This window comes from Gnatocerus cornutus, chromosome 9 (genome assembly GCF_029298725.1).
Source record: "Gnatocerus cornutus isolate USDA-ARS CGAHR chromosome 9, icGnaCorn1.1, whole genome shotgun sequence".
NCBI lineage: Eukaryota > Metazoa > Arthropoda > Insecta > Coleoptera > Tenebrionidae > Gnatocerus > Gnatocerus cornutus.
Window position 1 is genome coordinate 10650162 of NC_142241.1, and position 27197 is coordinate 10677358.

At 38.2% G+C, this 27197-nt stretch overlaps 5 protein-coding genes across 5 annotated transcripts; 4 read left to right on the forward strand and 1 right to left on the reverse strand.

Moving 5' to 3' along the window:
• The first annotated feature begins 618 nt into the window (after positions 1-618).
• Positions 619-6122, forward strand: ca (RCC1 and BTB domain containing protein claret). The gene is made up of 11 exons (XM_088045000.1): positions 619-864; positions 910-1046; positions 1097-1410; positions 1460-1978; positions 2029-2261; positions 2315-2701; positions 2750-3265; positions 3318-3612; positions 3657-4109; positions 4159-4551; positions 4597-6122. Exons 1-11 carry the CDS (start codon positions 743-745, stop codon positions 5842-5844), a joined length of 4617 nt encoding a protein of 1538 aa, XP_087901126.1. The 5' UTR covers positions 619-742; the 3' UTR covers positions 5845-6122.
• On the reverse strand, positions 6112-6917 carry LOC148168760 (uncharacterized). The gene is made up of 3 exons (XM_088045001.1): positions 6693-6917; positions 6417-6641; positions 6112-6363 (listed from the first exon to the last, which is right to left on the reverse strand). Exons 1-3 carry the CDS (start codon positions 6730-6732, stop codon positions 6143-6145), a joined length of 486 nt encoding a protein of 161 aa, XP_087901127.1. The 5' UTR covers positions 6733-6917; the 3' UTR covers positions 6112-6142.
• A 117-nt stretch (positions 6918-7034) lies between these two features.
• On the forward strand, positions 7035-7647 carry LOC148168761 (PHD finger-like domain-containing protein 5A). Its single transcript, XM_088045002.1, has 2 exons — positions 7035-7230; positions 7282-7647. The coding sequence occupies exon 2, from the start codon at positions 7283-7285 to the stop codon at positions 7613-7615; it is 333 nt and encodes a 110-aa protein (XP_087901128.1). The 5' UTR covers positions 7035-7230; position 7282; the 3' UTR covers positions 7616-7647.
• A 21-nt stretch (positions 7648-7668) lies between these two features.
• Positions 7669-8883, forward strand: LOC148168762 (uncharacterized). Its single transcript, XM_088046248.1, has 3 exons — positions 7669-7799; positions 7958-8114; positions 8163-8883. The coding sequence occupies exons 1-3, from the start codon at positions 7754-7756 to the stop codon at positions 8881-8883; spliced, it is 924 nt and encodes a 307-aa protein (XP_087902374.1). The 5' UTR covers positions 7669-7753.
• A 260-nt stretch (positions 8884-9143) lies between these two features.
• LOC148168763 (uncharacterized) lies at positions 9144-10715 on the forward strand. Its single transcript, XM_088046249.1, has 3 exons — positions 9144-10081; positions 10128-10458; positions 10503-10715. The coding sequence occupies exons 1-3, from the start codon at positions 9144-9146 to the stop codon at positions 10713-10715; spliced, it is 1482 nt and encodes a 493-aa protein (XP_087902375.1).
• Positions 10716-27197: the final 16482 nt, after the last annotated feature.

Below are 27197 nucleotides of genomic sequence, written 5' to 3' on the forward strand. Positions count from 1 at the left end.
CGACTCGGCCAAGTGGCAGCGCTCAACTAATTAAACAAAGGAATAAAGTCATTACGAAACCTCGGTAAAAACTGCCCTTCGCGTTTATTCGTCGGTGAATTAAGACCGCCACATTGTTGTCATTATTTTTGCGCGAAAATTTAAATAAATGTGCGAAATCCTAGTTTTCGAAGAAATTTCGACTAATGTGAGACGACGAATCGAAATTCGATTGTAACTTGCATAACAGGCAGCTGTATTGTTGGTTACCTGCTTTACATGCAATTTTTGTGAAGGTAAATATTTGGCTGACTTTAAACGAAAAGTTTTTTATTATTCTATAATATCTTAATCTATTTATACTATGCGTCATTTAGTAAACTCAATATTCTAGAAGTGTTTTTTTTTTGTCGAAACAAGTTTTATATGCAACCAGTAATACAATACTGTACAATTTTCAACGGGGTGCGGAGACCTATTTTCAGGTTCAAAGGGGTGCGGCTTATTTGAAAGGTTAAGAAACAATGATTTATGGCAACAAACATTGCGCATTTTTATTAGCGCTTTTGTCTCACATTTTACACAAACTTTACGCAGAGTGATTTTTATGAACGCAGCCCCGTGCGCCGAACTGTCAGCTGTCAAATCAAAACGTCAAACTTTTAAATAATTGACATTGCCCTTTATGAATCGATTTTTAGATAACATTTATAAACAAGCGATAAATAATGTAAACACAATACAGTGCTGTTAAACAGTTAAAATGACGAATGTCCAGAATATCCAAGATATCTTTCAGTTAAAATGTATTTTATCGGAAATAAAAATCAGGTTGTGTTGCCGCATTGAAAGTGGAGTGAAACAACTCTTGGCTTTAGTTACAAGGTAAGTTTTATTGTACTAAAACAGACCATAACAACATTTTTTTAGTGAGGATGAAGTTGTGCTACATTACACTTACGGGGAGTTAGCCCCCGTTTTGAAAAGAATTCCGTGGTTTACAGACTCTGGCAAGTATATACAGGCTGTTTGTTTTGATTCTACAGCGACGTGGCTTTTGGTTGTTTGTAAGTGTTCTCTGAGACTTAAAATCAGGTTGTGTTAAACTCATTTTTAGCTCTTGATGGCTCTTTGTACATCATCCCAGCTCTTAGCTTAACTGATAAGAAGCAAAGAATTGATTGTAAATGGTCACTGAACGATTTGACTCATTTTCCTAAACATTCTCAGACTCCTGATGCTAAGCCCACTTGTGTGGTGTGGTGGCAAACATTTGATTCCAACCAGAATGCTTTGGTGGGGTATGACAGTGGGGCTATAGCTCTCATTAGCTTAACAGATGGGAGGTGTTTAGGGTGTTGCGCCATTTCTGAACCTGTCACTGGCTTAGCCCTATGTCAAGACAACACTTTGGACTCAGTTTCATTACTGGTAACATCTCCAGACTCTTCTTTTATTTTATTAAAATTTCCTTTTTTAGATCAATGGAGAGAGTGGCCAACAGTGGCGCTTGGTATTGGAACAAAACTCTGTCGGCTGTTTATGGCCCCCAGAATCCGCCAGTCATTCCGACGATCTAACGCGTTCAAGACTGCACAGTTTAAGGCAGATGGGAGTTGATAAATTGGCCTCTTTGAAGCAGAGATTAGTTGAGGCAAGAGGTGGTCGTCGGGACAGTCAGAGCGATACAGCAAGCGAATCATCACATTCGGAATCTACACCTTCAGGACCTGAATTATTGCCTTGTCTTTGTGATACTATTTTTGCACCTCAATATGCAAGAAGTCGTTATTTATTTTCCGCTTTTTATAAACCCACAAGTTTACTCACTGTGCATGCAGTGGATGTGGAATCTGCACCTTTGTTCGTGCATAAATTAATGGCAGGGACAAATTCTGTGTTGTTAACTGATAAGTTAATTTACACTGTTAATCAAGAAGGAGATGTTGTTTCTGTCGTCAGCACTCACCTTTCAGAGTGTAGGATGGAAGGAGACGCTGTTAGTTCTAAAGTCTTTTAATTCTTTTCCCTAATGGAACGTTTTTGTAGAAGTTTAACCCAGAAGCTTTAATTATTCAGTTTACCATTGGAAAGGAGGAAGTTTTGGGCGTGTACAAACAAACAGATTTTTCCGTTGGAAGAACCAGGAAAGGCAAGGAAGATCAGAAAAAGGAAAAACATTTTGAAATGCCCAAAACCACAGAGGATTTGACTATAAGAAGACCGAAAATTGACACGTGCATCGTCGTGACTACCTCATCTGTCTACAGGGTCATTCTTACGTAAGTCACTAAAGTTATTTCTTCAATAATTTATTTTAATCATCCCTTTTTAGTCGTTCGCCAATCAGCAGGTTCGCACATTTCGTCACGGTCGAAAAGGACTTTGAGAAGGCCGAAAAACTCTCCCTAATCTTTGGACTAAACATGCAACAGTTATTAGAAGCGTGCGGCGATCTCATGGTCTCAAAAAGATCTTTCCATTCTGGTATTATTTTGTACAAACAAGCAAAAGTTCATCTCCTCAAACGTGTTTTGAAACTCGCCATATCAGCCGACTGCCGAACTCTACTAAAATTCGTACATCTTTGCTTAAGTTCAAGTCGTGTCGATATGTCCATAGCCACCAAAATCCACATCGGGAATTTAGCCGTTATGGCTTACACTGAGCTGATTTTACGACACGGAGGACCTGCGAGGCTTTCAAATTCCAAGGACTTCATGTAATGGACAATCGAATTAATAATAAATTGTTTGATGTTCTTTTGTAGGAATTTCTTGCGATTTGAGGAGTTTTTCGATCAGATCCTCGCTGTGAACGTCGCTTGCCAGGCCGGTCAGTGGAATATCGTGTCTTTATTGGCGAAGTGTCGAGGACTACAACCGGAAGTCGTTTCAGCGTTTGGGCAAATACTACAAAGTGCTCGAGCTCCTAGAGCCAACGACAGAGATTTCCTGTTTGCGTTGTCAGAGCCGAGTTTAACGCAGAGTCTTGTGATTTACTCACAGAGCAGTCGCGAGATTTTTAACTTTATCCGCACAAATGTCGATGCTTTTACTGTCGATATCCTTCAACGCTTTGCGGTGCAATTGGATCCGAGTCATCCCAGCGTGGTCCCGTTAATTGGCCGAATTTTCTCTTCCAACAGATATTCGACGAGTTTTGATACCACCATAGAATCCGTGGACATGGAAAACCCCGACAAGGCGGTCATAGCTGTGAAAGACTTAATAGAAACGTTTTTGGTGGTTTTGGTCCGACTTGTGGGGAAAAACGACAAAGAAAGGTGAAATTAACTTAATTTAAACATTGTTTAATTTTTATTGTTTTGATTGTAGCTACGATATCGATCTGCTGGAGAACGTGGAGCCCCCAGAAGTCCCAGAAGAAGAACTGGTTATACAGAAACTTCCCGACTTGCATCCTCTGAGTTGCGGCTACGAGCACGCCGCCGTGGTTCGAAATTCAGCTGTGTACACAATGGGGGTTTCCAGCTCAGGTTGTCTCGGTTTAGGACCGCTTTTAACGCAAAGTAGCCCCCCGAAACTCGTCCAAACTTTATCCGACTTGAAAGTGAAGGTCTTGAGTGTTAGTTGTGGTCGGAAGCACACTCTTGCGTTGACAGATTTTGGGGTAACTTCCAAAAAACGTGTTTTTTGTGCTAATTTTTATTATAGGTATATGCGTGGGGGTCCAACGCGTACGGGCAACTGGGATTGGGACCTTTGATCCACGAAACTCCATATCCCCAAGTGGTAACCGCACTGGCGTTTAATAAAATAGTGGAAGTCACGACAGGACAGTACCACAGTTTGGCATTGAGTTCCAGCGGTCAAGTTTACAGTTGGGGTTGGGGTATTCATGGTCAACTCGGCCATGGTAACTCCGACAACCTTTTTTACCCAAAATTGTTACCATTTAAACACCAAATCGTGCAAGTTGTGGCTGGGCATGCCCACAGTTTGATTTTGACAAAAGAGGGGAAGTTGTTCGGTTTCGGTTCGAATGTTTTTGGACAACTGGAAAGCTGCCAGATTGACTCCAATAAGTCAACAAGTCCTGTTTTAGTAGTACTTATGCCTGACATGTACACACCAATTGAAAAAGTTTCTTCAGGGTACTTCCATAACGTACGAAAATAAACTTAAATTGTTCGTTTCTTCATTGAGTTGTTTGCAGATTGCGATTCGAGTGGACCAGGAGGTGTTTACATGGGGTGCGAACCCCCAAGAAGTCCGGATTTTACAATCAAAGAACTTGCAGAAGCAGAATGGGGTTATTTTGAAAGCTCCTGATTCGTGGAAAGCCAGTGTTCACGTGTATTCTAGTGGTAGTAAAAAACCGATTGAGCAAGTAGCTGTGGGGTACCGACATTCCGTGATTTTACACAACGGGAAGATTTTGTGGGGTAAGAGCAAGGAGGAGGAGTTGAACCCCCCCAAACTCAAAGACAAGGACAATATTAACTTGTTCACTCACAAATTCACACATATTGCGTGCGGATTGGATTACACCATGGCGATTGACCACAGCGGGAAACTTCTTGCTTGGGGAAGCCCGTCCATGGCACAAGTAAGTTCAACTTCTAACACTTCAGAACCGTAATTATTTTTTTAGACTATTCTTGGACGGCCTTTGGACGACGACGGGAAGTCCTCCACGGAAGGCAGAGTACTGATCTTCAAGAATACTCGAAGAGTTATTAAATTCCCCAACAATTTCGATGGGAACTCCGAGTGTTTCCCTATAGAAGTTCCCGGATTACCATCGATGGCGATTACGTTTAACCCCACCGATCACCGATTGCTATTCGCGAAGAAGTATGTTCCATACGCAGTGCTGCAAGTTGAAAACGAAGGAGATTTTGAGCCGATTTTCGCCCCAGTGACCAAGAGCACGTCGCCTCTGAGTTTCATCCAAAACATCCCGAAATTGAAGTTGGGGCAAAAAACTCTTCACTACGCACTGGAAGCGTACCATGGTCTATACGACACTGAGAACGTCATGTCCAAGTGTTTGGATATGAACAATCACCAAGCAGCTAGTAAAATTTCAATTCTAGACGGCCACTTCGGGGACAGTTTAGGTTTCCAACTTACAGCGTTCAAGAAGTACATGGACTCTTGTAGTTTAGATCTAGATTCGATTTTCGTTAACAAAGAAATGTACGACAACATCAAAGAGAAAGAACAAGACTTCGTGGACTTTGTGGTGAAGAACATCCAAGAGGATTTCGGGGAGAAAACGTACATTCATTCCCCGGCGCATATTTTGAGCACGAGTTCGTCTCTCGATAGTATTCGACAATGGGGGGACGATGTGGAGCACCAAGGGGGCTGTGAGAGCCCCTGTGAGATGTCCGACATTGGGGATATTCGTCAGAGTATGACTCATTACGTTCAGTCATTAAAAAGCAACGATAATTCTCCTCCAATTTCGAGCGTTTCTAAAAGAGTTTCCGCTTCCGAGATAAAAAGGAGGACGAACAGCGACGACGAGTTCATAGATCTTGAAATTAAAGACGAAAAGACAAAGGAGATAATCGACAATGCTTCGAAACTAATTGAGTTTTACATAAAAAAGATTTACGTATCTGAGAATCACATCTTAATGCAGAACGTGCTGATGAAGTGTATCGATTTTTGGTTGAGTAATAATTTACCAGTTCCTATTTTAGAAAACGTTCTCTTAAAGAACATGGATAAGTATTTCTACCCGTTGTCAATTCTCCTGTTTTGCAAGAATTTCAGTGACGATGATATTATTAAAGATAAGAGAGACTCGGTGGGGTTTCTGAAGGAGTTTTCTACAAAATTTTGCCTTCATTTGTGTTCTATGGTTTTAGAAAACGTCAACAAGGCGTAAATTATTACATTAGCGGTAGAATTGTTGGTGTGAGGCAGTGTTCTGACCTGTAAGCTTCAAATTAGTGGATCATATACTAGTCCTGATTAGATCTCATTTGATGTGTAGTCATTATGTTTAGTTGTCTTCCACTTTAAGCTTCAATTCAGAAACGTCATAATTGTGATATTGTCAGCAGGCGGCTGAAGCACAAACTGTACAAGGCAGCACGTTTGTTTTATTTATACCATTGAATTTTAACATGTAGGCCTCAGTGTATTTTCAATAAACATTTTAATTGAAAACTTTATTCAAAAAACTAATCAAACTCAATCTCAGGTAATGACACATCTTCAATGCTGTATTCAACAAGTTTCTCACTTGGATCATCTTCAAACGTAAAATCCATTTCTGGCACCTCTTCAAACTCATTCCATATCTCCTCCTTGGGTGATAGCGGTGGAGGAGTTTTCATCTCATCGTATTGACAGTACGAGCGTAGAATTTTCACAATGTCAAGAGGTGGAAATAGTTGTGAATCTGAATAGAAAAATCAAATTAGATTCACCAAGACCTGGGAGTTAAAATCAAACCTTCAAAAGTTTTAAAGGAACATGTGTCATAAAAAAACAAATCTTCTTCAGTTTTTGCCTCAGCAGGAACCGTTGCAGTAGCGAGTTTAGAAGCTGTCTTCTCCAAATAATCAGGTTTTAAATTCTTGCTGAAGGCAGGAGAGGCGGCGTTGACTGGTCTGTCCTCGAACGGTTTTCGGGGCAATAAATTAGTGGATCCCGGTTTCTTCATCACAGTTTCGACGTCTGAAAATGTGTCTTAGTTAGACAAAGCAGAAAGAAAAATCATGAACTTACTTTCGTCGGAGAAAACGCGAATTCCTGGTGACCAAACCATTTTCAATTCTTGGTTAGAATGAACTAAAATTAACACGTTTTACTAGTAAAGTCGCACTAGAGATGTGACCTGAAACAGATAAAAGACACTTTTTGGGTTCGTTTAACTGTTTTTGCTGTCTTTGGCAGTTTGAAAAACAGCTGCAACAGCGACACACTCTTGTTTTTGTCAATACGCAAACCGCCAACCTGACAAAACTAAAACGGTTATTGCAATCGCTGTATTTCGACTTGTTGTCGCGGAATATCAGATTTTACCAAACAAAAAGGTCTTGGAATGGTCAACAGACTTTATAAAAACGCGCTAATGTGTTTTAAACACGATTTATAACAATTTGTGCTAGGGATTTTACCGTTCGGGATTGGCTTGACTGGTAACCTTGGACACCGGCGTCCCGGCTGTCACCTGTCACCGTTTGTCATAAACATAACCCAACTAATTCGTAAATAGAAGCAGAAGACCAAAGTTATTTATATACAGTGAGATTAGGCCATTAAAGTAAGAACCGCTCGTTTTTTATTGAATTATTACTAAATTGAATTATTTCAGCATGGCCAAGCATCATCCAGATCTGATATTTTGTCGTAAACAGCCGGGGGTTGCCATCGGGAGGCTTTGTGAAAAATGCGATGGAAAATGTGTTATTTGCGATTCGTATGTAAGGCCCTGTACTCTAGTTCGAATATGTGACGAATGTAATTACGGTTCATACCAAGGAAGATGTGTAATTTGTGGGGGTCCAGGAGTCTCAGACGCGTATTATTGTAAAGAGTGTACAATACAGGAAAAAGACAGAGATGGGTGTCCGAAAATCGTTAATTTAGGTAGTTCGAAGACAGATCTGTTTTATGAACGGAAAAAGTACGGATTTAAAAGGCGTTAAAGTCGTCGTATTTTAATAAAAATTACCGAAAATCTGTGAGTTTCAATTATTTTATTGTTTTATTGACCCTGTGAATCATCAAGGATAGTAACCAAATCTTGAAATGATTAGTCATAATCTAGTTGTGGTTCTGAATTGATGGAGGACGGTTGTGTTACTAAAATTACTCTTCTAATTATGATGTGTAAGTATAAACATTTTTCATATTACATATGCAGACGTTAAATAAGTCATCTTATGTAAAGGAAGCTTTAACCGAAAGTTGTAAGTAAAGGATATAATTTTATTTACTATTGCATCATCTGATTTCACAACTATGTAATAACTTTCGCATGCTTTCAGTGTTCTTAGTAAAATCCGAATTAGACTTGTCTTCCTGCGAAAATACAATGGCTTTATTACTCTTGACTCACGAACACAATGAATCTTTCTGCACCGGTACTCGAATCCAGGAAAATACTCTTCTAACAGCAGCACATTGCATTTCGACTAAGAACGGGTAAGTAATGCGTAAAACTAATATTTTCTCTACATTTTTCTTATCCAGAGTTCTTCCCACGTCGAATATTTCCATCGTTTTTGGCAATTTACTCGAAAACCAAGGAAATTTCTCCACCGAAGTTACCACTATTGTGGTTCATGAAAAGTTTAAGAACGAAAATAACGACCCTTACGACATTGCGGCTCTGACAATCGAAACAAATTTTCCGTTTTATCCCAAGAGATGTAAATTTGATCGGGACAAAACTCGGGTCTACATGATAGGCTACGTTAATGGCACCGAATTTTCTGAAGTACCACTTATAAAAATGGGAAGAATTATCAAGAACAAGTCCGAAGATTGTGTTGAAAGAGAACCAATTCTTTGGGTGGAAGTTGAAGGAGAAAACATTCCTTGTTTTGGAGATTCTGGCGGACCTATATTTAATAACGACGGAGATTTGATTGGTTTGATCTCTGGAGGATTTAACTGTTCTCGTGATAAACCAGTTATTGGTATCAAGTCTGAAATCTTTCAAGATATCTTGCTGGATAATGAGACTGATTTTTGGAGTAATGTTAGAGTCTTTGTGGCTCTTTTCTTCTTTTTTGCTGTACCGACCACTTCTATTGTTGCCATTTTGACTATTGGCAAATATGCTTTTGCGGGTGTATTGTGCTGGATATGTAACCGACGTAATGAAGAAGACATCGAAAGGAATGCAACGATAGAACTCGTCGCGCAGAGGAAGCCATATCAACAAAATGAAGATAACTTCAATGTTTAAAGACTTATTTTGTCAAAAGTCAATACATTTTTTTATTTTAAGCGTTTTTTATTTTTACTCTTTCTTTTCCTCATCCTCTTGTAACACTTGCCCAAATCTTCGTCGCTTCTTCTTGACTTATTTTTCTTCAATTTCAAACTTTTCTTCATTTTCACTTTGGGCTACTTTCAGTTTCTATGCTTCTACTTAAAATATATCCATAGTAACTTCGGCGCCCCGTCAAATCTTATTTTCTTTGAAGTTTTACTTTCTTCACCAAAATGGTTTATCCCCACACCTACCGAACGGAGCACAGCGAAACGAAGACCACAAACAGCGTCTATGGAGACTACTACGCCCAACATGAAAGCAAAAAAATAGCAGTCCAACCCAATCTTTTAAAAATCATCCAATTCATCGACTCCCATCGTGGTCCTTTCCTGGATAATCTCGCGAAGTTTGTGGAAATCAAATCTGTCTCCGGCAGTTTGAAATACAGAGACGAGCTACATAAAATGGTCGATTTCACTCAGCATTGGCTGGAAAAGTTGGATTTTAAATACGAGCGTTTTAATATCGGTTTTCATGAGCTGGGAGGTCAGAAAGTTAGGCTTCCGACTGTTCTTTTAGCGACTTTGGGAACGAATCCGCGGAAGAAAACTCTTTGTGTTTATACCAGTTTGGATGTTAAAGAACCGGATGTTAGTCGATGGAAAACAGATCCGTGGACGCTGACACAAATCGGACGGAAAATCTACGGAGTTGGTGTTGCCCAAGGAAAAGTGAACTTACTGCAGTGGTTTCACGTAGTCCTCGCGTTTCAACAGAGCAAAGTCAACATTCCTGTTAATCTCAAGTTTATAATTGAAGGGATGTACCACTATAACAGTGTTGGTTTGGCCGATTTTCTGACTCTCCGAAAACAAGATTTTTTGGTTGGTATTGATTCTGTGGTCATGTGTGATTCTGAATGGATCGGAGAAAAACATCCTTGTATCATCTATGGAACTGTTGGAGTCATCCACTTTGATATCTTTATAGAGAAAGTAGCTGACTCCAAAACAGATCCGCGGGACGACATGGTTAACATCTTCCAGAAAGTCGTGAACGAGCATGACGAGGTTTTAATACCACACTTTAGCGATATCGTCACGCAAATTACACCAGCAGAAGAGAAGTTGTATGAGCAGATTTCTGAGTTCCATGTGGAGGATGTCAGGTAGGTACTCAAGTGGCGGAATAAATACTTAAACTTGTCTTTGAAGAAGTACTTTACCGCCATACAGGCAGAAATGGGATAAAGTAAAATTGTTAATGCACTATTGGAGGTTGCCATCCATCTGGGTGGGAGAAACTGAAGAATGCACTTGTCCCAACAAAGACACTTCGAAGATCAAAAGACACTTTATCGTGAAAATAGTACCGCGACAGATTATTGATAGTACTAAAGCACTCATTTTCCACCACATCAACACAGTTGTTCAGAAGCTCAAAATTGAGAATAAAGTTACGTGTGAGTCTACAATGGAGACTCGATACTGGCATGAAAATGTAGCTAGTCATAACTACGAAGCTGCTAGACGAGCCACCATCCAGGTAAACCGACAAGGAACGAACCAACTTAATTTTGAATTTGTTAGATTTACAAAGAGGAACCAAGTTTGATTCGGGAAGACAGAGCTAGAGAAAATGTCACAATTCTTGATAGAGTACTGGAGAAGAACGTCGTTCTCTTACCAATGGTGAGCCGCGGTTCCAACTCCTGCAGGGATAATGAGAATATAACTGATCGTATTTTTTATGAAGGGACGAAACTTTTGGGGGCCTATTTGTTTCAATTAGCAAGAAAATAAAAAATTTGAATCGTGGCTGGTTTCTATGGTTTTGAAGTAAAACAATTATTTACTTGCTGTCTTGCTATTACAACTTATCAAAAGTTGGAAGGCAAAATGGCTCGTAGCGCTTCTATATTAAGTTTAAAGTTATGTGTTGTTGTTTTAATGTCTTCTAGAATCATTTGTAAGTAATTTAAAAGCGGGTTTTTGTTTGGTACTAATTTTAATATCAGGCGGCGACTACCTCGCAGTAACAAATTGGTAAGTACCCTTTTTACGTTTGGAGAATAAATTAATTGTTTGGCACAGTTTCTCAAATTTCAAAGAACGATCTTTCTTTCCGCACGACACAATAATTATAACACCGACTTGTACGTCAAAAGAGGAGTACGAATTGAGCTTAAATTACGACTGGACGTACAAAATTGATGATTCAAGCATAATCCTGAAAGACTGGTTGAAGCTCATGCCTAATAAAACAATGAAACTGGAAATACCTCCTTATGGTTTACCACCAAAAAATTACATCATAACGGTGGAAACAAAAAGAAAATCTCACGTAACAAATGGGCCTTCCAGTATTTTAAAAACTCCAACTCTTCATTGTTGTTTATCTCTTCTGCCGTTTCCTCCAGTTGCCGTACTAAACGGAGGATTAGAAAGAATGGTAGCTGCGGAGACTAATGTCGTTGTAACTGCAGAAGACTCTTTTGATCCCAATACACGTGATATTAGCTCGGCTGGTCTGAAATTTATATGGAGATGTGAACAGAAAATTCGTCCTCCGACTTTTTGTAAGGAAGGAGTTCTGTCTACTGCTTCTAGTTTTGTAATTCCGGCTTCACACATTATACCAAAAGATGAGTTTGTTGTTAAACTACACATATCAAGCAAGTTTTTAGAAACCAGTGAGGTCACCCAGACTATAACAATAAAAGAAAAGGCATTGTTCTTCGAAATCAGGTAAACTAAAGTTTGGATTTTACAAAGACCGTTTTTGTAGTTGCAGGAAAAATTGTCACCCCATGGTTCCATTCCCTTCAGTCACAAAAGACATCAAATTTGGTATAATTTGCCACGAACACTGCGACCAAATAGTCTCATCTGAATATGTTTGGTCCTTAAAATCTAAGTCAAATCCGTCTCTAAAATTCGATTTTTCAAATTGGCCGTACAATGGAACCGGTCGTAAATTTACCATTCCGGCTAACACTATAAAATGGGGTTTGTACAAAGTCTCTGCCGACGTGAAGTCAAAGAGCGGATGGCGAGGACACACTGCCGTTTTACTTCCTGCAAATATTCAACCACTTCATGTTGAAACCTGTGAAGTTGAACCGAACGAAGGACTGGCTTACCATACTTTATTTAAATTTTCTTGTTCGGACCTAGCAAAATCTTTGTACTATGAATTTGTGATTCAAGTCATCTATGGTACTACCGTTTGGTGCCTCAGCAAAATATCAAAGTTGTTTTTTTTAGATTTGTCGAAAGAGACTGTGGTAATCAGCGGATTTGCTCCAGAAGTGATGAATAATGTGTTTAGGCTCCCCACAAATGAAAGACGTCGGTATCTTATTCGAATCATGGAGAAAGGGAAACCGAAAATAGAAATAGAAATGTATCCGAGAGTACATTTGAATTATGAAAACCCATCAATTAGGACACTATCAATGGCGGTTCTCGATGTTTTTAATAAAAAACCGGACTCTGAACGAATTCTGGAAAGTACAATCAACAACTTGCTCGCTGAGGACGTAGAAGCAACTTCTGTTCTATTTGAAGCAATCTACTACGAATTAGTCATTTTTAGCGCTGCTTTTGACGAACCGTTAAAAGAATTTCTGTTAATTCTCCAAGAGACTGCACTAAACAACATATTAAACGTAAAATATAATTTTTTATGAAGCAACACTAAGAGAATAATTATAGGACCCAATCGAAGAAATAAAGACCACATTGGCAATCAAAAACTCCATCGAAAACTCGAATAAAAACAACATTTCAGCACGTTCTGACCCGTTGTTGGTCGAATACGCCATGAATCTTTGTTATCGGATGTCTCAGAATTCTTTGGAACGCTTAGCAGAGCAAGTTTTTCCTTTCGAGTACCACGACGAAGCCTTATTAATTGCTAAGTACGTAGTTCAAAATCTAAGTGAATCTATAAGTTGTGTAAACCAGTTATTTGACTAAGTGTCTCGAATCGTACACCAACCCTCATTACGAAACTGTGATCAAACCTGGTGAAACGGGAAACTCCACAGTACCCGTTGATTACGTGGAGGATTATGTGGATCATGACGAAGAGTACTACGAAAAATTGGAAAAGGTAACTTCAAGTGTAGTTTTTAAGATGAAAGGAAATCATTTTTATTTAGCTTGTGTTGTCCACGAAAAATCTTCTAAGAATTGGTCGCGTCGCGGCGAAACTTTTAGGATTCACCACTCCTGTAGGTGAGGGTCTTATTAAAGTCTTTGGAGATACCGGTCACGTCGCACTCTTAAAAGACACAGGCTCTGAACTATCCAAAACCACCATTCACTTCAAAGATTTCACTATGAGATCTTCTCCGGATTTGGCGAATGATACCCACTCGTACGATCTCATGGTACGTGTTCCTGTTGTACGACTTCTAGTACTGTGGCATTTTCAGCTGACATTATGGGAAAAAGACATAACTTGGTGGATTCCTTCAGGCACAAAAATCTGCACGTCTATTGTATCAATCGAATATTGGCATTCCACGTGTGCGGATCGAGTCATTTCGTTCATTCAGCGGGCTGATGTGTTTTTACGCATTAGCCCCGAAAGACAACCTAAACAAAAAATAAACTCGTATTCTATTGACATTCCTTCAGGATTTTCTAAGATGGAAAAGGACAAATTAAACTATGAAATTCAAGTGCACAAAATAGATTTTCTGGCGAAACGAAAATTATATGTGTATTTTCACGACATTTCTCCAGGGACCGTTTTTGATGTATCTTTTTATTAAAATTAAATTTTATTTATACATTCATGCTTTTTACAGGTGGTACTGGTGGTCAATAAATTTCCAACAATCAAAGATTTTCGTCGTGGCAACACCACCATCAGACACGGAACAAACACTTCTTTGTTTGAACCAAATGATGTTAATTACGGTAAATTTGCCTATATCGGTGTGTTGGCTGATAGGAAATCAACGGAAGGAAAAACCAAACTAAAATACAAAATGTCTTCAATTTTTACAAGCTGTGTTAAACTTTTTTTCATCAATACTTCATGGACGCCCACTTGTAGAGTGATTATCGTTGTTTAAACTTTAACAAGTACTTTTAACCCGTTTTAGCCCGGTCTGAAAGGAAACTCTTCTGTGATCTACTGCAGATGCAGAAAATTCTCAATGATTGCAGGTATTGTGGAAAACGCTCCTTCTCCAATTCAGGAGCTAATACAACCAGACTTTGAGCTGTCTCTCCAGAGGAACAGAACTGTTTTTGTAACCACTATTGTGATCTTCACTATTTATTTTTTATTGATGTTGTTGGTTTTAAATGAAAAACAAGTAATTTTCAATCGCGCGTACGATTTAGATAAGAGAATTTTTTTTAGGACGAGTTTTTTTTCTTGGCGGATAACGAAGCAGATGACCGATTTGTTTACTTGTTGAACATTAAAACAGGAACTACTTGGCATGCAGGCACTACAGCCAATATCGTCATTAAAATCAATGGATTTAAAGCACAATCAAAGGTTTCAAGTCTTCGGTTTTCTCACTTTTTGTCATGATCAGTTTTTAGCCCCATGTGCTCAATTATCCAGATCCTAAAAGCCGCCTATTGCAACAGTTTGGAAGTACTTTTTTTGTGCTCACGACAGAGCACCATTTGGGTCTAATTAAAACCATTGAATTGTGGTTTGACGCAATTGGAGAAGACCCATCTTGGTAAAATCCATCAGTAAAGAGAAACTGAATTATTTTCTTTTCAGGGAGTGTCGCGAAATTATTGTTTATGATCTCCAACTTAAAAAACGGTGGTTTTTCCCGGTAAAACAAACCTTGTCACTTTTACTAGGAACGACTTATCTTGTTGCCCATCCATCAAGTAAAACCATCACGTCGACAAGCTTTGATGCAGTGCATGCTCATCCCGTCAAAAGTTTTAAGGAAAAAATCTATTCGGCATGCAAATTTACGTTGCGACCGAGGTACCATACATGGTACCTGTGGCAAAAAGAAGAGAATTACACGTTTCTTAAGAAGCTCACTGTTATCCTTTCTAACATATTATCATGCTTTGCTATCACTATAATGATGCTTGGGACGCCGAAATTTAACTTGACCGACAATTTCGATAGAGGTCATGATTGGAAATTTGATTTCGCGGATTTGCTTGTGGCGTTTTTGAGTTCTTTTATTACGTTTATGGTTCATATTTCTATAGCATGGGGTTTTCGGTACTGGATTTTTTTAGGTGGCTTTTGACTTATGGGAGATTTTAGGTTTTCACGGCCGCAGCTCTCGTTCTACAAGCAAACGCATAAGATGCCTTTAGGGTACACGATTTTTTTCTGGTAAGTGCAAATTTTGCAATTTAAAAATTGAGTACGAGAAAATTCTTCTTTTCTTCGGAATCAGAACCAAAAATGGTGGATGCGCCAAGTCTAACAACTGTTAATTTTTGATTTTTAGGTTCCTTATAGTTTTTTTTATTGTTGCGTCTGGCACTTTTTTAATCGCTTGTGGTTTCTGGTTACCATACAATAGGAATTTTGTGTGGTTGACCTCAGTCACTACTGGAATTACCTTTGGAATTATAGTCTACGAAGGACTGTTTCTTTTAATTCCAAACATCTTTTGCAAATTTAAAATAGTTTGTTTTGATTTGATTCTTAGTGTAGTTATTAGAAGAATATTTTAGATTTTGGACATTAGTTACAAATTTAATTACATACGGAATATAATTGAAATTCAACGGAGATATTTGTATGGGAAATTTGGAGAGGCGCTCTTAAGACCATATTTTGGGCATTTGTATTCTCCCATGGAGCCGACCCAAATCAAGGTTTTCTCTCCGTACTGTCATCCATAAACTTGCAATATTTATTTTTAGCGAAGATTTAAAGTTCTGAAACACCGATTGCGTGTAGCATCTGAGGTTTCAGAGTTATTTTTCTTTGGCATCTACACAATTCTCCTCTATATTCTAATTTTGTTAAACAGAGATACTATGTTGATCTACACCAAAAACGGAATAAAAGAAGTTCTGGAAGGCCAACACACCCGAACTCAAGATTTTCAAAACATTGAACATGCCCATGAGTATCCTAACTTTTTTTTAACTCCCGCACCAATCACTATTTTCAGGATAACTGAATACATTAATGAGACTTTTCTCCATATAATCCACCCGCAAAAATGGTACGAAAACTACCCCGCTAATGGTTCTGGATTGATAATTGATATGGTAAAAAAAGTCATTGGAGTAGTGCGAATCAGACAACACCGCGTGTCTAAAGATGTTTGCAAAATCCCCGAAGTTATGGACTTTTTAAACGCGTCGTGCTCCCCGGAGTTTTCTATTAAAGATGCAGAGAAGAGAACTTTCGGTCCGGAGTGGTCCCCTTTTACTTCGGAGGTTTATAAAACTCAACGGATGTGGATGTCGTGGCAATATTCCCAGAAAAATATAACCAATACGTGGAATTATAGAGGTAACGGTAATTAAATAGAAATCATTTCACTTTGAAACTTTGCAGGTAAATTTGCGACGTATCCTGGAGGAGGCTACGTGGCTTTCTTAGGCCGCTCTCTACGCAATTCTCAAGCTAATTTACGTTATTTGGCGACGCATAAATGGTTCGATTACCGCTCCAGAGCGGTTTTTATAGAGTTTTTAACTTACAGTTTGAACAACAATGTTGTGAATTCAGTGAGATTGCTCTTTGAACACAGTGCGAGTGGTTTCGATGCCAAAAGTGTAGAGGTGGGTTCGGAAAAAAAATTCATGGCTTTATTTCAACGTTTTAGGTGCTTTCGGCTCGTACAGTGTACGGTGAAAACAGAAGAGAATTCCAAGCTTATGTGTTCATGATCGTTTTCGCCACATATTCCGGTATTTTACTCCTCAAATATCTGATCATTTTCGCGCTACATATTCGGAGACACTGCAAAAATTTCTGGATATATTTCGACATTGGAATTCTTATTCTTAGTCTTTTGTTTGTTGCCACTTTTGTCATCAGAGCGCATCTTGTCGCCAAGTACATCCAAATTATGATTTCAACCAAGGACGACGAATTTGAACCTTATTTTAACTTCTTCTTTATTGAGGATGTTGTTTCTTACATAGGAGCAATTTTGCTGGTTTTTTCAACCGTTCGTATTTGGAAGTTTCTGAGGTTCGCGAATTTTTTTCTTATTTTCGAAAAAACTTTGATTAATGTCTCCAACGCGGCGATTGGTTTGATTATAGCGTCTCTGATCATCGCAAATGCATGCGTTTGTGCCGTTCTTCTTATCAATGGTGACGAATTTTCCGACTACCATACTGTCCTGCGTCTGCTGAGGTTGATGATCACAATGCGTCTTGAAGCTTCGGAAGTTCCATTCGAGAAATTTTTATCATTTCGAGATTCAGCTATCTTCTGGGTCGTTTCTATTTTGCTTTCACTGATTAGTTTTGATGTGATGGCCGCGTTAGTTTGCCGATCGTACACTGAGGCACAGATTGAACTGTCTTCCCAAGAGAAACAGATGTACACGATACACTCGTATCTTCGGGAGCGTTGCTCTTATTTGTCTCTTTACTTTCGATACAAATGTAGCCGAATGAAGGGAGGGGGGACTCCTTCCCTTAAAATTATACCAAAAGCAGACAAATTGTTGTATCAAAGAAGTATTTTTATAGCAACACATCACTTGGACATCATGATCAAAATCCTTCAATGTTTAATTAGAAACGCCAGAGGATACAACCATTTTACTAATGTTGATATGAGACTAATGGCGTCAATTGGGCGCAATTATTTTCTCCAGAAGAGAAGCGAAGTTGAAGTCTTCTTTAGAGGGCGTGTTCAGGGGCAGAGACTTCAGATAGTTGACGAGAAAACGGTGGACCAAATTGCAAACGTTTCAAATTTGATATTGCAAGAGCATCAACCGTCTCTTTCTGTGAAGGAGGAAGACAACCCGAAGCTTCAAGAGTGCTATAGAATTATCCACAAAAAAGCAGACACTTTGCATAATTGCGATTTGAATTTGAAGTTAATGCTTTGCACGCTGAATAATGTCGAAGAAGAGATGCTGGAGTACGAGAGAAGGGAACAAGGTATCACGTTTTTGGAGTGATTTAACAAAAATATTCTAATTTCAAGTTGTTAATAATAAAATTCTTTTGCCTTTCCATGGTTTCCAAATTGTTTACTTACTTTTTCAATTTCCAAAAGTCAAATCTTGTTGAATTGACTTTAATGGCTCTTGGTGCGAGTTTGAAGTTGTGTGTAATTATTTTAGTGTCGACTAAAATAACTTGTAAGTAATTTGAAAGAGATTTTTGCGTGGTACTACTCGTAATTACAGCTCTTCATGGCGAGGAGTACCTAACAGTCACCAATTGGTAAGTACCGGTTGATTACACACCAATTAAACTGATTCTTTGATAGTTTCTCAAATTTTAAAGAACGATCTTTCTTCCCGTACGAAACAATAGTACTGAAACCGAGTTGTACGTCAAAAGAGCAGTACGACTTGAGCTTAAATTATGACTGGACGTACCAAATTGATGATCCAAGCATAATCCTGAAAGACTGGTTGAAACTCATGCCGAACAAGACAATCAAACTGGAAGTACCACCTTATGGATTACCGCCAAAAAAATACATTGTGTCGGTGGAAACGAAAAGAAAATCTTTTGTACTAAATGGACTCTCTAGTATCTTGAAAATTCCAACTCGTTGCTACTTATCCGTTCTGCCGATGCCTCCTGTTGCCACTTTAAAAGGAGGATCAGAAAGAATGGTAGCTGCGGGTTCTAATGTTGTGATAAATGCAGAAAACTCTTTTGATCCCAATACACTTGAGAGATCTTTGTCTGGATTGAAATTCACATGGAGATGTGAACAAAAGAAAAGACCTCAGACTTTTTGTAAGGAAGGAGTTGTATCTAATGCTTCTAGTTTGGTAATTCCGGGTTCTCACATTACAATAAATGACGAGTTTTTTGTGAAATTACAACTATCAAGCAAGTTTTCTGAATCCAGTGAGGTTACCCAAAATATAACAATAACAGAAAAGGCATTTTTTTTCGAAATTAGGTAAACTGAAGTTTGGATTTGAAAATGACCGTTTTTGTAGTTGCAGGAAAAATTGTCACCCTATTGCTCCATTCCCTTCAGTTAATAAAAACACCAGTTTTGGTATAATTTGTCACAAACACTGCGACCAAATAGCCCCATCTGAATATGTTTGGTCTCTTAAATCCGAGTCTGATCCGTCTCTAAAATTTGATTTTACGAAATGGCCTTACAAAGGAAGAGGTCATAAATTTGTCATTCCGGCTAACACCATAAAATGGGGTTTGTACAAAATCTCTGTCGACGTTAAGTCAAAGGGTGGATGGCGAGGCCATAGTGCTACAGTACTTCCTTCAAATATACAACCACCTCATGTTAAAACCTGCAAAATTGAACCAAACGAAGGAATGGCTTACGAAACTTTATTTAAATTTTCTTGTTCTGAAGCAGCAAAGTCTTTGTACTACGAATTTGTGGTTCAAGTCGTCTATGGTACCACCGTTTGATACCACATCAAAATTTTAAAGTTTTTCTTTTAGATTTGTCGAAAGAGATTGTGGTACTCAGCGGATATGCTCCCGAGGTGATGAATAATGTGTTTAGACTCCCTAAAAACGAAAGACGTCGTTTTTTTGTTAGAGCCATGGACAAGGGGAAACCACAAATTGAAATAGAAGTGTTTCCAAAAGTCTCCTTGAACAGTGAAAACCCATCGATTAAAATATTATTAACGGCGGTACTCGATTTTTTTAACAACAAACCGGACTCTGAACTAATCCTGGACACTACAATTAAAAAATTTCTTGCTGAAGACATCGAAGCAACGTCTGTTCTGTTTGAGGCAATCTACCAAGATTTAGTTATTTTAAGTGCTTCGTTTGATGAGCCATTGAAAGAATTTCTTTTAATTTTCCAAGAGACTGCAGTGACCAACTTATTAAATGTACATATAGAATACCAATTTTACAACCCAATACCAAGAGACTTATTATAGGACCCTATAGAGGAACTGAAAACGACATTGGCGATAAAAAACTCCATCGAGAACTTGAAGACAAACAATATTTCAGCGCGCTCTGACCCGTTGTTGGCCGAATACGTCATGAATCTTTGTTTTAGAATGTCTCAGAATTCTTTAGAACGCATAGCAGAGCAAGTTTTTCCTCTCGATTACCAAGAAGAATCTTTGCTAATTGCTGAGTACGTAAAATTTGAATAATCTCTAGGTAATTCTGTTAAACAGATTTTTGACTAATTGTCTTGAATCATCTATCGATCCCAATTACGAAACTGCGATTAAACTTGGAGAAGACGAAACGGGTAATTCTACAAAGCCACCCGTTCACTATGTGGAGGATTATGTTGATCACGATGAAACGTACTACCAAAATTTAGAGAAGGCAAGGCAAACGTACAATTCTGTTACATCAAACTCCTGTTATAGCTGGTAGCATCCACCAAAAGTATCCTAAGAATTGGTCGCGTGGCTACTAAACTCGTCGCTTTTACCACACCTGTAGGTGAAGTGGTGGAAGTTTCCGGAAAGACAGCTCATCTTGCGATATTAAAAAATATAGGATCAGAACTGTTTGAAACCACCGTTGAGTTCAAAGATTTAACAATCAGATCTTCTCCAGATTTGAAGAATGATTTACACTCTTACGATCTTATGGTACGTGTTGAAATTTTACGTTCTTTTTATAAAGGAATTTTAGTTGGTTTTATGGGAAAAAGACATAACTTGGTGGAATCCTTCAAATATAAAAGTCTGCACTTCAATTTTATCAATAGAATATTGGCATTCAACTTGTATGGAACGAGTTATTAGGTTTAACCAGCGAGCTGACTTATTTTTTCCCATAAAACCGGAAAAACTACCCCAACAAAAAATTAGTTCGTATTCTATTGACGTTCCTGCAGAGTTTTCCAACATGACTAAAGAGAAGTTGAACTATGAAATTCAAGTCCATAAAATAGAGTTTTATGCGAGGCGGAAATTAGAGGTGTATTTTCATGACATATCGCCAGGAACCGTTTTTGATGTACGCATTTTTTAAATTGAATTTTGTTCTTCTATTTTTGCTTGCAGGTGGTGCTATTGGTAAATAAATTTCCAACGATTGAAGACTTTCAGCGTGAAAACACTACCATCAGAAACGGAACAAAAGTTTCTTTCATTGAAAGAAATGATGGGAATTACAACAAATTTGCTTATATTGGTGTTTTGGCTAATAAAGAATCAACTGGAGATTCAAGACTGACGTATAAAATGTCTTCAGTCTTTACAAGCTGTGTTAAATTCTTTTTTGTCAATATTTCATGGACAGCCACGTGCAGAGTAAACAGTTTTTTGTAAAATTATATATTATTTTGAATGTTTTAGCCCGGTGATAGAGGAAATTCTTATGTGGTTCACTGCAGATGTAGAAGATTTTCCATGGTTGCTGGTCATGTGGAAAACACTTTTTCACAACCTCAGATTGTAATCCAACCACATCTTGAACTAATTCTTGATAGAAATATTGTCGTTTTTTTAACAACAATGATTATCCTCATTATTTATTTGTCATTAATATTGTTGGTGCTACATCTAAAACAGGTTCGTCCAATGATTTTAGTACGAATCAGACAAAAGAAATATTCCAGGACGAATTTTTTTTCTTGGCAGATAACGAAGCAAACCACCGATTTGCTTACTTGCTGAGCATTAATACAGGAACTGGTTGGTACTCTGGAACCACCGCCAATATTATCATTAAAATTAACGGCGATAAAGCAGAATCACAGGTACAAATTTCTGATCAATCCCAGTTTCTGCATTATTATTTTAGCCCCACGTGCTCAATTATCCAGATCCTAAACTTCGCTTGTTGCAACAGTTTGGACATAATATGTTTGTTCTCGCAACGGAGCACCATTTGGGTCTAATTAAAAGTATCGAATTGTGGTCTGACTCAATTGGAGAAGACCCAGCGTGGTAAAACCAACCAGTAGTAAAGTGAAATTGAATCAATTTATTTTTAGGGAGTGTCGCGAAATTATCGTTTATGATCTCCAACTGAAAAGACGGTGGTTCTTCCCAGTGAAACAGACATTGTCACTTTTACTAGGAACAAGTTATCTTGTTGCCTATCCATCAAGTAAAACCATCTCGTCGACAAGCTTTGAAGCAGTGCATTCTCAGGCAGGCCCCAAAAGTTTTAAGGAGAAAGTCTATTCGGCTTGTAAGTTTACGTTGAGTCCGAGGTACCACACATGGTACCTGTGGCAAAAAGAAGAAAATTACACGTTTCTGAAGAAACTGACTGTTATCCTCTCTAACGTATTATCCTGTTGCGCTGTCACTTTAATGCTGCTTGGGACGCCGAAATTTGATCTCACCGATAATTTCGAAAATGAGCATAAATGGAAGTTCCGTTTTACTGATTTGCTTGCAGCTTTTTTAAGCTCTTTTATTACGTTCATGGTACATATTTCTATAGCGTGGAGTTTTCGGTACTGAAAATATTTTACGTGTTATTTAATTGAATGGGATTTTAGGTTTTCGCGGCCTCAGTTGTCGTTCTACAACCAAATTCATAAGATGCCTTTCCGGTACACAGTTTTCTTCTTGTAAGTGCTAATTTGCAAAACTGACTGTTAACTTCAATGTTTCAGAATCATTATAATATTTTTTATAGTCACCTCAGAGACTTACTTAGTCGTTTGCGGATTTTGGTTACCATTCAATAAGAGTCTCGTGTGGTTAACCGCAAGTTTGATTGGAATCGTCTTTGGAGTTATCGTCTACGAAGGACTCTTTCTTTCCGTTCAAAACCTTTTGTGCAGATTTAAAACAGTTTGTTGTTGTCACTATTCGAGTCTTGTAATTGGAAGAATTTCTTAGGTTTTGGACATTTCGTACAAGTTTACCTACATATGGAACATCATCGAAATACAACGTACTTATTTGTACGGGAAGTTTGGAGAGCAACTTTTAAGACCATATTTCGAACATTTATACGCTCCTTTGGCGCCTATTCAAATTAAGGTTTTTCCTTCACTACCATACAAAGAGTTTCCAAATTTTATTTTCGTAGAAAAGATTCAAAATCTTGAAAAACCGTGTTCGCGTCTCATCCGAACTTTCAGATCTGTTGTTCTTTGGTGTCTACACAATTCTTCTCTATATTCTTATTTTGATAAACAGAGATCCTTTATTGGTCAACACCAAATCAACAATGAAGCAAATGCTTGAAGGGCACTTTACCCGCACTCCAGACTTTCGACACATTGAAGATCCCCATGAGTATTGCAACTTCTGTTTTGACAATCAAAGCAACCATTAATTTCAGGATAACTCACTACCTCAATGAGACTTTCCTCCAAATAATGCACCCTCAAGAATGGTACGGAAATTACCACGTAAACGATTCCGGTTTAATGCTCGACATGGTAAAAAAAACCATCGGAGTGGCAAGAATAAGACAACACAGAATGCCGAAGGATGTTTGCAATCTTCCGGAGGTTATAAACTTCCTAAACGTATCGTGCTCCCCGGAGTTTTCCGTTAATGATGCGGAGATGAGAACTTTCGGTTCTGACTGGTCACATTTTACTTCGGAGGTTTATAAAACTCGGATGTGGAGGTCGTGGCAATACTCCCTTGAAGATTCAACGAAGACGTGGGAATATAAAGGTGACGTTGATAGAAGGAGAATTTTTTCCAATTAGTTTTACAGGTAAAATTGCGACGTACCCTGGAGGAGGGTACGTGGCTTTCTTAGGTCGCTCGCTCCACAATTCCCAAGCTAATCTTCGAAATTTGGTTGGATGGTTGGACCATCGCTCCAGAGCTGTTTTTATTGAGTTCTTGACTTACAGTATGATCCACGACGTGGTAAATTCAGTGCGATTGGTCTTTGAACATAGTGCGAGCGGTTACAGCGTCAAAAGTTTACAAGTACGTTAAAAAGAATTTATTTCCAGGGGTTTACGAGTAGTTTCAGGTTCTCTCGGCCCAAATATTGGTATATGGAGAAAACAAAAGCGAGATGGAGGCTTACATAGTAATTTTAGTTTTCGCGATATATTCCAGTCTTCTACTTCTCAAATGTTTGGTGATTCTTGCGTTACACTTTCGAAAGTACTACAAAAGCTTCTGGATGTATTTCAACATTGCAGTTCTTATTCTCAGTCTTCTATACGTGGCGATTTTTCTGATCAGAGCGCATCTCGTTAATAAGTACGTTCAAATTATGGTTTTAGCCAAAGAGGATGATTTCGTTCCATATTTCAACTTGTTTATCGTTGAGGATGTTGTTTCGTACGCGGGAGCAATTCTGCTTATTCTTTCAACGGTACGAATTTGGAAATTTCTGAGATACGCAAACTATTTTCTTATTTTCGAAAAGACTTTGGTTAATGCGGCCAATGCAGTGTTTTGTGCGTCTCTAATTTCTCTAATCTTCCTGATTGCATGCGCTTCTGCCGTTCTTCTAATCGCGGGGAACGAATTTCCAGAGTACCATTCTTTCTTCAGTCTGTTGAGGTTGATGATAACAATGCGTCTTGAACCTGCGGAGGTACCTTTTATAAAATATTTTACATTCAAAGATACAATTTTCTTCTGGGTTATTTCTATTTTGGTTTCAATCATCAGTTTTGATGTAGTGGCTGCATTGGTTTGTAGATCGTACACTGAGGCACAAATTGAATTGTCGTCTGAAGAGAAAGGAACTTACACGATTTACTCGTATTTTCAGGAACGGTCCTCTTATTTGTCGAAATTTTTTAAATACAAATGTGGTCGGATTAGAGGAGGTGACGGTACCACAGTAAAAGTGTTACCAAAAGCGGACAAACTGTTGTATCGAAAAAGCATTTTTATATCAACGAACCACATGGATAGTATGATCAGAATTCTTCAGTGTTTAATTAGAAACACCAACAGAGCGCACAGGAAGTTTTCCGATGTTGATTTAAAACTGATGGCGTCAATAGGTCGGAACTACTTTCGCAGAATGAGGAGCGAAGTTGATGTCTTCTTCAGAGGGTGCGTTCACGGTCAAAAACTTCAAGTAGTTGATGAAAAGGTGATTGATCGCATCGCCAACATTTCTAATTTAATCTTACAAGAGGAGCAACCCTTTGGGTTCGAGGAGGAAGAAGACAATCCCAAATTTGAGGAGTGTTTGAAAACTATTAATAAAAAGGCGGAAACTTTGCATAATTGCAACTTGAACTTGAAGTTACTTCTGTCTACTCTTAACAGCGCTGAAGATGTGTTGTTGGAGTACGAAGCGAAGCAACGAGAAGTTACTTTTTTGGAATGAGTTTGTTAAGTTTTGGATAATAAAAAATGGGCGCATTCACCAGGTGTGGTACCACCTTCTTTTCTCCTTGAATTTTTTATTTTTGTGTGTTAACGAGATCGAATTCTTGCGTACCCAAATAAGATGATATTGCAACGTAAAGGTACCTTTTTATTGACGATTCTGGACAGCGCTAATTATCAACATCGAGGGTGTTATAGCTTCGAGATGATGGGACGTGCCGGTGTGAGGTGGTATATGTAATTATGGGCGCGGACCTGTGGAGATATCTTGTCACGATTGTGTTAAGTATAGTGTTTGGTACACCAATAATCCGATTAGTGGACCAGAACCAATCTCACGAATTATAGATTTAGTGAAAGACGTGGGCGATTTGTTTGGTTGTCTGTAGTGGCGATTGGTACTTTATTAAAAATAGCCGCTTGATCAGAATACGGAATTTAATATAAATGGCTACAATCTGGTCGTCCCATGGCGTTGAATAATTACATCGAGGATATTTGAAGTTTGGTGGTAATTAAAGCTGTTGAAATTTGGTGTTAAACCCGCTAAGTTGGTCAATGAATCAAATTGATTCATGTAAGCCTCACGCAATAAATCAAAGTAGAATTTTGGCAATAATTTATTCGTTAAAAGAGTGAAAATTTATCTTTTAGAAGCCGCGTTCTACCTGTCTAGTTTTGTCGAAACGTTATCTGCACATCTCCAGTCATGTATAACAAGAATAAGATATAGTGCCAGGCGAAATGAGAGAGAAGGTATGATCGGATCGAGTGGCGGGCCTCCTCATTACACGGTGGGTAGCGATAGTCACGACTTTGTAATGTGTGTACACATACCAGTCGATAATAACTTTTATTACGAGCCATCTTAAGTATTGTACATCTTGTTTTAGTCCGCAGGTTTCGCACTTTTTCCACGAGATTTATTTTGTTCGGTACTGCCCCAGGCCGCTCGATTGCTGACCGATTCGAGAAGTTATTTATTATAATAGCAGACCCGACGCTAAATATTCGATACGATTATTTACAACAATACTAAGCGAGAAAGTAAGTAATGAAATTCAACATTTATCAATTTATTACAGCTAATAAATCACGAACTTACCGCGAGCGATTTTTCTCAAACGAACGGTGACTTGTAGGTTCATTATTCTCAGTACGCCTCTTATTTCTCAGTTATAATCATTTTAACGACCTCACTGTTTAATTGGTTGCATAGCCTTCATTCACGCTTTCCATCATTCAATTAAAAATATTCGAGGATTTTCCAACCAACAGTCCTAAAAACGATCGCGTTTTACTCATTCCTTATACATCTGTGAAGTAGGATAATTTAACACCGTGAGTTAGAAAGGAAATATCTCATGTTGCTACTAGTCTACGCAATTTAGTTAAACAGTCGAAAAAAAGACGAAAAAATGAAGCTTTTTTTAAGAATATTTTCATTTGCTTATTTAGAATTAGTAAAAAATTTTTTTTTAATAAGCGAGGCGTGTCAAGCGTTTATCGTAGCGATCAAAAACATTCTTCGAAATCTTCTTTTCAATTACCATTTATTAAAAAACGCATTTTATAAAACACGAATGCTGGAATGAACGAGAACGAGTTTTTTTATACTGCTTTTCTTAATTTGCCTGTTAAATTCAATTTTTTTTTATACAAAATTTTTTGACGTTGTTATGATAACGAAGCTGTTAACGCACCCGATGCGGAATCAGTCTGTTAACGCACTTAAAACGAATGTGGAAATAGCTCTGTTATTACAGAATATGTATTAGAGGGGGGGGGGGGGGGGAATTTGACATGAAAATTGTTGAGCATTAATAATAATTAATTCGAGTCTTTAAAGATGTTCCAAGTGTGTTGTCAATTTTCTGCTGTTTAAAAACAGTAAGAAACAAAT